Consider the following 11,276-nt stretch of genomic DNA (forward strand, 5'->3'; position numbering starts at 1 on the left):
GATAAAGGTGACTCTGAAGATGCTGCTGTTGACTGTGGTAGTCAGCATGTACAAGAGCTTCTTCATCATTGTGGGCATGTTCCTCCTTCTCCTCTGCTACGCATTTGCTGGCGTTGTTCTCTTTGGAACTGTCAAATACGGAGAGAACATCAACCGGTAAGGATTAGATCATCTTCTTATTCACCAGACACCCGTCCTTCATTATGCTGCTGTTCCCGCTGTTGAACACTGCAGGCTATATGCAGTAGATACAGTAAAAAACATCTTTATAGAGTTGTCTGATTCTGTCTCTCTTCTATTTGCAGGCATGCCAACTTCTCCACAGCAGGCAAGGCTATCACCGTTCTCTTCCGTATTGTCACAGGGGAGGATTGGAATAAAATCATGCATGACTGTATGGTAAGATGGGCTGCAGATCCAGCACACATCCCCACAGACAAAGGAACAGACCATCAATTCCTAATATGGAAAAATACTGTACATTGTAAACATTATATTATGTTTTGCAAGGGTCGCTTCACCTCAATTTTCTACCGCTACCCCAATACAATGGAGGCGAATACATTTTTGTTTGTGGTGCTCGCAGCAAAATTAACAGTTACTCACTCCGGTTACTCACAGTTGTTCATATAACTTTGGATACTCCACAGACCTCACTGTCAGCAGTTTTCACTAGAACCACTTTCTATCAAAGAAATAGCCCCAATGAAAACTGCTGACATGGCTATCTGCAATATCACTCTGTAAATACGTTTTTTTTTTGTAATTTGGTTGAACCGACCCTTTACTGTAACATTTCAGGGAACTTTTGTTATGGGGTATGTAGGGTATGTTTCAATCGCCCCATGCATTGATGCAAATTATATATACGTTTTTTTTGTTTTTTTTTTCCTGTTCCCAGGTGCAGGCCCCATTCTGTACCCCGGATAAACATCGCTACTGGGAGACTGACTGTGGCAACTATGCTGGAGCACTTATCTACTTCTGCTCTTTTTATGTCATTATAGCCTACATCATGCTCAATCTACTTGTAGGTCAGTGTGTGTATGTATACTTGTATTGATTAAACCTTGTGGAGACACACACAGCCACATGATGGGAACTCCCCTTTCAGTTTGGAGAAAAACTGTGTGCATGCATAAAAGCCATTCAAAAGAATGACAATCTTGTGCTTTGGCTAGGGCTCTTTTTCAGGCTGCTTTATGTAACTCAAGACAGCAGAGCTAATAAAGCACAATTACACTTGGGTTTATCATCTCTTCAACGACACAACAAGAGTTTCTCCAGAGACAGGAGTTTAGTTTTTTACAGATTATTATCAGCACAATTTCTTTTTCACGTCAGAGGACTGTATCTATGTCATTCACTTTCATATGTTTTGTATTCTTGTCTGAAAAGAAACCCCAGATAAACCAGAGATACTAATTGTGATATAAGCACCACCACTGACCTATTGCAAAGAACACTCTTTATAGAAAAAGAAAGAAAAATGGAAAGTAGCCACACAGCTCCAAATCTTAGACAGTGAATTAAGTGCCCGGCAGTTACAAAGATCGAAGAAAACAAAAACTCTGGCACTCACAGATAAGTAATCTTCTTATGTAATGTGAGCAAAAAATGAACGCATCTCAGCTAGAAGCCGTCATCAACACTGGCTTCTAGCTAAAAGGCGTTCATTTTTTGCCTGCATTAAATAAGAAGATTACTTATCTGTGAGTGTCGGGAGTTTTTGATTTTTTGGAAAAAGAAAATACCCTTAAAATCACACACACAAGAAATAATGCATGAAAAGAGCAAGAGTGATTGTTGTATTTATCTTCTTGCTTGAGCTCATGTTATGAGAATCATTTATCATCATTATTATAACAGTCTGGGTTTCAATCAACGCATTATCGTGATATGATTAATTGAGTTTTCCAGAAGCCTGGGCTGTTGACTCATGGCAGCATAAAAAAATAGATATTTTAAGGATATTTAAAGTGCAGAAGAACAACTAGACAAACACAGATGATTGATGCATATTTAAATGAAAAATACATATTATATTGCTATCATGGAATATTTGCATCTGTGAGTATTGATATATCTTGCTATTGCTGCAGCCATCATCGTGGAGAACTTCTCTCTGTTCTACTCCACTGAGGAGGACCAGCTGCTGAGCTATAATGACCTAAGGCACTTCCAAATCATCTGGAACATGGTGGATGACAAACGGGAGGTGAGAAATTAGCAATAGGAGAGAGGATGAGGACACCGCAGAGGGGAGAGGGTGATGATCATTTGGCTATGAGCAAAGGATAATATAAGTTAAAAGCAGGATGAGAGCTAATGAGAAGGGCTGAAGGGAGTGAAGTATAGCCGTGAGTAACAGGACTAAAAATAATTAGAACAGTCTGTGCTGGATCAAAAATGTAGACACCCCCCCCTCCCATTTATCTATTATGACATCCAGATGTACTGTAGGCTTTCATTTTCAATCATTTGCACAGGCATGCACAATTATAACATACAGAACAATGTAAATGTGAGCAGCAGCCCTAACATATTGTTGGTCCCACCCCAACCCTATTCACATCAGTGTCACTAGCTGTAATTGTGGTCTGACATCCCACATCCCACTGACTCCCCACTCCCACCCAACCACCCCCAAAAATAAATTAAAAAAAGGTCATTAAGTGTCTTTTACTCTCAGACTTAAAAGCTAGACACAAGAAATTCAAGTCTCAGCATCATAGACTTGAGTCACGTCACAGGCTCTTGAATAACAACTTGACTTCTATGACTGTTTCCCCAGGGTGTGATCCCCACATCTAGGGTGAAGTTCCTGCTTCGTCTCCTCCGAGGCAGGCTGGAGGTGGACCTGGACAAAGACAAGTTGCTGTTTAAACACATGTGCTATGAGATGGAGCGACTGCATAGTGGAGGGGATGTGACCTTCCATGATGTTCTCAGGTGACCATGGAACACAGATAACAGTGTATAAGTATTTAAGTGGGACCCACTAGGATAACACAATGTAACACCAATACTGAGCTGAAATGTCTTTAACATGTTAAATCTCCACAGTATCAGTCCAAATCTCTAAGTGGTGCTGCATCAAAAAATATTTATTAGTTCTGTCCAACTGAAATTCTGGTTCGAGGGACTCCAGCACAGCAGATAACAAAACCTGCTTCTAAAGACAAATTGGGACTGACTGTCTTAACAACTTGACTCATTCTGTAAGTTATATAACATCCCATAATTTCAGGGTTTAGAAGTCTGTAAAACTTCAGTTAGGTCTTGATGAGTTGAAACGTCTTCTGTGCAATGTTGACTTGTACAGTACAGCTTTACATGTAAGTAGTATTTTTGCTTTAAAGCCCTGATAATCTTTAGTTTTCCCGAAGCATAAATATATTCCACTAAACATGTTCCTCTTTTGTGTGTGTGTGTGTGTGTGTGTGTGTGTGTGTGTGTGTGTGTGTGTGTGTGTGTGTGTGTGTGTGTGTGTGTGTGTCAAACAGCATGCTGTCATATCGCTCAGTGGACATTAGAAAGTCTCTCCAGCTGGAGGAGCTGTTGGCCAGGGAACAGTTGGAGTACACCATTGAAGAAGAGGTTGCCAAACAGACCATACGCATGTGGCTCAAGAAATGCCTCAAACGCATCCGGGCGGTTAGTCTCTCAACAGAAAACACACAGACATGCCTTATGAAAACAGTCTCATTCCCAGGGAATTTTTCCAAAGATGCATGTACAGTACACGCTACAGCATCACACACTGACCACATTATGTCGCTGTGCCCTTGCAGAAGCAGCAGCAGTCGTGTAGCATCATCCACAGCCTGAGAGAGAGCCAGCAGCAGGAGTTGAGCCGCTTCCTTAACCCCCCCAGCATAGAGACCACCTTGCCAAGTGAAGACCACAATGCTAACAACCCAGACAACCCTTCGCAGCCTGAGGTAAAGCCCCACATTCATACCAACACTGCGTACAGTACACACTCACACGTGCTGACAGCTTGATATATAGCAAGCACATCATATAATCTGCAGGTGTGCGCTTGCAGTGGTAAAACAAAGCATATCCCCTCTTTGTTTAGATGAGTGGTCTCCAGCAGCTACTCAGCCCTACATTGTCAGACAGAGGAGGCTACAGGCAGGACTCTTCAGACCTGGGGAAACCACAGAGGAAGCTGGGACAGTGGCGACTGCCTGCAGGTGTGTACAGTACAGCTCTGTATACGGTCTATTGCAAGTGGCACAGTTCTGTAGAGATTACATAGAGATAGTCAATTAAAAACTATTATTTACAATAGTGGTCTGGCAAGAGGATGTGGAATTTTAAAAATAAAGACAAAGCAATGTAGGTTGACATGACAAGAATCAGGCCGTGAATCCTCTGTTCTTTGTGTTTGTCGTGTCAGGTCGCACAAGTGTCAAGTCCATAGTGTGTAAGATAAACCCTGTCAACGATGAGGCTTCTTCAGGGTCAGAGGTGAAGAAGTGGTGGACCCGTCAGCTGACTGTGGAGAGCGACGAGAGTGGCGACGACCTCATCGACATTTAGAGAATGAGGCGCTGCGCATCTTGCAGTTTTTTTTCACAGATGAGCTGGGAAGCTTGCTGTCTGACTCAAGTTGTTTCAACTTGCTCTCCCCTGATGAATGAAAACAATGCTTTTTCTAATCTCTTTTTATCCAGGTTCAGAGCTCTTCTGAAAGTATTGCAGGCTGTGCATGCAGGTTATCGATGATACTGTCGTTGAGCAGCCACTTTGACATGTAGTCACGATTTCAAACCTCTGGGATAGGTATTACTTTTCCTTTGTGATTTCCACTCATTACGATTGCTGAGTTTTTCTATGCAGGCACATATGGTGTTAAGGCAGACTGTGTGACATGAAAGGACATGTTGCATTCATGAAACAAACCAAGAAGCTGCTGCTCTATATGTTTTCCACTGTTCTGCTGTTTCATGTCAACTTTTGAAACCGGTAATTACGTTATTGGTGCAGCTAAAAATAAGTTGTGATGTCCCTTTACGTCAATGTCTTGTTCTTCTGTTTTAGTCCATGTTTCTGATCATGTCTCTTCTGGAGTTCAGTATCAATCGTATAAATATCGATTTCCTTATAATCACTTTATACTTAAACCAGTCCTTTTGTTCTTGTCGGTAGAACAAGCAAATAAAGCAACTTTTAGATTTATGACTGTGAATGTAATTAAAAGTCAAATCTATCTTGTGTATTTGTGTGGAGTTAAAACATGAAATATTTTGTAAATGATTATAAATCCGTAGCTTTATCAAATATTAAATTATTCTAATAAAGGCCTGCATAGGCATTTATGAGCAAAAGAATTGTCAGATTTGATTTCCTTTACATTACATTACATACTTTAAGCAGACACTGATAAGCAGCCATCCACACTTGCTTATCGAAACATTCAATTCTAAATTCCGACAGGTGCTGTTCAATATGAGACTGAAAATTGTTTAAAGTTTTAAATCCCTAAATATATGGTTAATACTATTTTCCTGTTGGGGTTTTGTGTCCACAATAAAACAAAAATGCTTCTATCTAATCAATGATTGTACATGCTGATTATAGACATTTTGTGCAGCCTTTAACACAAGTCCTTAGTCTTGATTTGGCCATTCCATGATCGCTTTAAAAGCCTGTTGCCGCATTCATAAATCACTTGTTTTACACAGTGATTCAATTGAGGGGGATTTTAATTACCCCTTTACAGTATGAGTAAAAAAAAACAACCTGGGATTAGACTAACGAAGGAGGTAATTGAGTGGACAGATGCTGTTTAATGATTCTCCTCGTACACATCTGCTCAGATCAAACACCCAGTGCAGTCCCCACCTCTTCTCTGCTTAACACTGCCCTCTCCTGGATACACGCTGAGCTGCCCTGATAAGCTGTTGAGCATGTTTTTTCTGACTATATGGTCCCAACTTAGTTTTTTACATTTCTTGCTATGTATGAAATGCAACTAAGTGAGCAAAGGAGAATTGACTCAGTTGTAAGACTGGCGTGCAGGGCTGTTCTGTTAGATTACATTATATTGTGCAGTTTTTTCCTCCTCAACATTCTCTATATTAAGTCATTGCTTAACCTGGTGCCCAGCACTTTTTCCATTTCACAGTGATGACCGATGATGACAGTCCTGTCATCACAGCAGCTTACTGTGGACCTAGATGAGCTCAGTTTCCAACCAGCCGCCCAGGTCAGCATGAATCTGCCGTCCACAGAATGAAATGCAGTTGATCCTGTAGACAGGCACTGTGAGTACACACACCCACTCACTCACACACACAAACAAACAAACAAACTCATAAACAGAGGTGTGTGTGTGTGTGTATTAGTCTTTCATTTTACGCCTTGCGTTCCTTGATGATGTATTTCTTTCTCCTTAATTTTTCAGACAATTACCCCAGGTTAGATTTGAGCTAATTGACTAATGCACTCAACTGCCGGCTGCAGCTAAAGCATTTTTTTCTTAACAAGGGCCCTTGTTAGACAATGAATTAGCCTATTAAAAGAGTCAGGGTCTTCATTTGTCCATTCAAAAGCCCAGTAAGTTTCACAGTTGATGGAGTGTGTATGGGGTTTGGCTGGATAATGAATGTGAGGGAAAGCAGAGAGAGTGGAGAGAATCAGCTGCCTGTGGGACGCCTACTTGCTCTATAGAAATCATGACTTACTCACACATTCCAGTCTCGATGATTGAGTGCCCCCCCCCACCCCCCACCCCCCTCCCGGCATATGGTCCTGTAGGGAAACAGTATGACATCAGCCCTCTTGCCAATCAACTGTCTTTAATTTCTCTTTTCTCGCTCTTTCTTCTCCTCAACCATCGCCTCTTAAGCTCCACTTAGCTCAGAACTAGCTCATCAAAGGGCTTTTTCTCTTTTTTCTCATTTTCGCCCTGCGTGGTTGAACACTTTTTTGTCTTTTAATTGCCTCTGCATCACACTGGCTCTTACAGGCCCTGTTGTTTTTACCCTCTCTATTGTAATTTGCCCATCTCTCCCTTGTGCATGTCCACTGCTTATTTAGGGCCTAATTGAGGCACTTTGGTAATTGAGGAGGAAGTTCTTAAGAGCAAAGGGAGTGGAAGAGAGTCTGTGAGTCGAGATTACCTGTAATTAAAGTACATGATGGCTTTGATGGCTTGGTCCCCTCCTGTTGAGATGTCGCCTTCAAATCCTGGCAGCAGCCGCAGCATCACATAGACTTTAAAATGCATTCTCTACCTAAACTGCAGCACAAGACCACTACACACACACGCATACTGTACACATGGATGCTAATACTGCCAATGCTGTATGCATGACAGATAGAGCCATCAAGCAGAAATTCTTATACAAAAAGCATATACTTCACATACTGTACATCCCAAGTACAGTTGTTAATGGCTCTCGACCACAGCTAATTAAAAACTAGTTCTAGAGGAGAAGTGTTGGAAAGTAAATATAATTTAGAGCACACTTGTCACCCTCCCACAGAAAGTCTGAATGTATACCTCTGAGACTTCACACAGACAATGTGACCATGTTATCTGATTATTAAGCAGAAATGAGGTGTGATTGCCCTTGAATGTGTAAATGTTTCGAATGGCAGAGATGTAAATGGTGAGATTCCTCATGATCTGATTTATCATTGGCTGACAGATTCCAACACCTTTGCCAAGAGCATATAGGATACTCAATGCTTGATTCACTTTTCATCTTGGCTGCAACTACTTTCCTTCTTGTCTTTGCTTAGACTCCACTTCATTGTGTGTATCTTTTACTGATGTCGAAGCACCATGGCACCAAGGAGCGCAAAATAATGCACTCAGTCCTTCACTCAAATAGAAACTTGCCTATAAACCATAAATTGAGCAAAGACACCAGACCAAAGAGAAGTGTAAAGGCGTTATGCTCTCAATCCATACAATGAGTGCCTCAACAGTAAGACTGATTAGAGTAAATATGAGGTGAAGCAGGTTAAAAACTTTCTCTCACTGAGCTCCTCATGGCTATTGTCCCTTCTAGACACTATTGAGAGTGTCTGTCTGCAGCCTTGAGCAATTAAGGGACACCAACAGGGGTTAAAGCAGGGTGAGCCTCATAAGGAGGCCATTGTTCCTTAAGGCCAAAATGACGTCTATTTCAAAAGATGCACAGGATTATCTGGCATGTGCATTTGTACAGAAGTGACTAGTCATTTGTCATTTTAGTACATGACTACATAATGAAGTGTGATTATGAATGAAGGCCCCTTTTTATATTTCTTTTTCTGAAGATGAATATTCTATTTTCATCATTTCAATGTAGCTTGCTCTCCATTTTAGATCCTTGTTGTGAATATTTCCCTCCTTTCCACACATTCTTGGCCTCATAAATAAGGTGGTGGCAGTGCAAATTAGCCGCCTGTATCTCATGTCAACATCCACCCCAGGTCTGGGCCTGATCCTGTCCCTGTGTTTTGAAACAGATGGCTACTACTACAATAAAAAAAGTAGCAAATTATTTTAGCAGCAGGCGGCAAAAGCAATTAACAACTGGCATAATGTGTTGATTAAAATCCATTCCAGTCTCAATGAAGGGAGAAAGAACTCTCATTTTCCACTCAGTCATTTGGCGTACATCCACCGCTCAAAGTCCACTCACCTTGACCTGACCACAGCTGTCGTTCACTTAGGACCATGATTCTTTGACCACATTCACTTTCCACTGAATATGCAGAAATAAGACCCACTCTTTTTATTACTCGTGCGTTGGCTACAAAACGATTAAAAGTGCAATTAAACTTTTTTTAAATTAAATTAAAAAGAAATGAAATGGCTCTTTCTTCCCCATGTGAACTTAAAGAACACCATCGTTGCATGATGTATAGGTAAACTGTCTTGTAAAATAGTATGAAAACAGTAATGGTGAGATAAAACTGCCTCAGCTTAAATTCAACTTCAGTTTCACTTTCCCACTCAAATTTAAAGCTGTCATTTCACTGTTTTTTCTCTGTGCTTTACAGTATAATCTTTACCATAACTGATCTGGGACTGGCTGTTTTCTGCATAATTAGAACAAACATCTTCTATTTTTCCATATAAGTTCAATTTAAAAGCCTGTTTCATGCTTGAAATATATCTCTCAGATTTAGACTCAGACTATGAAACTGCGGCTCCTTTGTAAATGTGATGAATGCAGGAAGTCATTTTTCAGGCCTTTACCTCCATGTTCCTCATCAACAGCAGTCAATTGCCACCCCACCGATCACTGAGCACCAAGTGAGAGGCTGTACTTTGTCTTTGAGCCAGAAAATCTAATTTTCACTAAACACCTAATCAGTCCCATTCATCTGGCTATGGTTCCCTAGTTCCCCAGTTCTACACCTGGCTTTGGTGTCTTTAATTACTAGAAGACGGGCTTTGTCTGATCTGTAGCCAAGATTGGAATATGAGTGACAAATGCGGAAGGAAATCATACAGGCTCGAACCAATTCAATTACCCACCAATCAAAGTAGAAAGGCCTGTAATTGCAGTGAAAGGGTAACAATGAGAGCCTCCACTTCAGTCTGAACATTGAGGGTATTATTAGCATGGAATAATGCCTACCTGCAGGGGGTGCTATGCTCAAACTATTAAATTTCACTGCAGCGAGCAATCTTACAGATCACTGGGAAAGCATTTTTTAATGTGATTATAGCCCTCGGTGAGACATTACCTTATAATTTCATGTTTTTAACTCTGCCATTATGTCAAATTGTGCATGAATATGGTGTTTGCGAGCAAGGAAGCAGAAAATGGATATGACATTATGAAGAAGCAAAGCATTAACTCTGCAATGAGAATTAGGAAATTTGACTGTAATGTACTAACAATGACAGAAGAAGCAGCATTGTGTAGGAATGATTTCACATCAGAATAGACAAGATGTCCTAAAGGAAAGACCTATCTGCACTGGAGATCAAACCATTATCCATACCTTTGTAAACCTCCAACTCTGATCGAAATTACTAGCTACATCCCTGACTGTCTTGTTCTGTATTTCTACTCCAATATCAAACCAAGGCATTCTGTGAATTTTGTATCTGACCATAAAAGTCTTCAAAGAAAACAAACAAATAGAAACCAGCATCATATGCTACAGTCAGGTCAAGCTGAAGAAGAATGGCTCTCAGACTCCATCATTGTGTGCTGGAAGAACATTGTGCATTCACACAAAAGAACAACGTGCTTCCTCCTCAGCTCAAAAGGCATCCATACGTAGTTTCTTATTCTACTGAGATCAAAGACTGCCTTTAATTTCGGTCGGTCTGCACCTGCCAACATTTCCCTCCCCTTTCTCTGGAAATTGTGAATGATTTTAACGTATGTATTTGTCATCAGCCCCCTCCTCCCTCTGTGTCCAACCTACAGTAGTCATTTAAAGCCCTAGACCCAGAGATGTATAAAAGCCCAGACAGAGAAATGGAATGTCGGTGACAGAGGCAGAGAAATATAGAAGTCTGCTGCCAACTGACAGAAACCCCCACTGGCTGCAGAATGGGATAGTTTGGGACAACTCAGGTACAAAGTGACAACTACAATTTTGCCTTTCCTTTTGTTTTTTTGTTTTTATGCCTTCCTTTGTTTGGCTGCATTTGAAGATTGCCAATCACGATATCAAAAGAGAACGCTATTGTCATATAGTTTGTTTTCCAAACGTAACCTTTCTCTGCTCTGCAGTCACACTTCATTTTTCAGATTCCGAAAATTCAAACTCATGTTTGGGGTATGCGCATGCATGCCCGCACATACACACAGGCTGGCACGTGGGTACATGCACAAAAGCAAACAAACAAAATCAAACAACATCAAACAGTATCAAAGTGAAAATCAGTGTCCTTCATGGAATGTGTGATGTTACTGATTATTTTCTGCTTGGCTTGGCACAGTTCTGATTTTTTAAGACAGTGTAGATCTGATTTTAAAATAAGATTTTGATATTTGGCATGACAACTTCACAGCAATTAATTTCACACTGGGGACAGGACTTGCCAGGATACGTGTCTGATCACAAGATTATTGGGATAAATCTGGTTTACTTGTTTATAACCTGATTTTAATTGTCAAAGGAAACCTAATTATCCCGCTTCATTTAGATGATAGCTGCAGTCATCTGACTTTTTAACTTGATAAGCTCCTAGGACACAGACTCAACATACATGTTCAAGCGACAGTAAGGAAGCCAAACAAGCAAGTCAGTAAGTGTACCATCAAATGGTTTGTTGAGCTTGACCTGATAGTTGAGGA

The 11,276-nt window shown here is 40.7% G+C and overlaps 1 protein-coding gene across 9 annotated transcripts in view; it reads left to right on the top strand.

The window, feature by feature from the left end:
• The window catches only part of nalcn (sodium leak channel, non-selective), an 87,607-nt gene extending 82,268 nt beyond the window's left edge, over positions 1–5,339 (top strand). For all 9 annotated transcript variants that reach the window (XM_036004275.1, XM_036004274.1, XM_036004279.1 and 6 more), the window contains 9 exons: positions 8–156; positions 306–399; positions 902–1,034; positions 2,103–2,218; positions 2,795–2,952; positions 3,507–3,657; positions 3,795–3,944; positions 4,085–4,202; positions 4,409–5,339. In XM_036004275.1, the coding sequence (XP_035860168.1) occupies positions 8–156; positions 306–399; positions 902–1,034; positions 2,103–2,218; positions 2,795–2,952; positions 3,507–3,657; positions 3,795–3,944; positions 4,085–4,202; positions 4,409–4,551 (1,212 nt within the window). In that variant the 3' untranslated portion in view covers positions 4,552–5,339. The remainder of the gene's footprint in view (positions 1–7; positions 157–305; positions 400–901; positions 1,035–2,102; positions 2,219–2,794; positions 2,953–3,506; positions 3,658–3,794; positions 3,945–4,084; positions 4,203–4,408) is intronic.
• The last annotated feature ends 5,937 nt before the right edge of the window (positions 5,340–11,276 follow it).

This window comes from Sander lucioperca, chromosome 8 (genome assembly GCF_008315115.2).
Source record: "Sander lucioperca isolate FBNREF2018 chromosome 8, SLUC_FBN_1.2, whole genome shotgun sequence".
Classification (NCBI taxonomy): Eukaryota; Metazoa; Chordata; class Actinopteri; order Perciformes; family Percidae; genus Sander; species Sander lucioperca.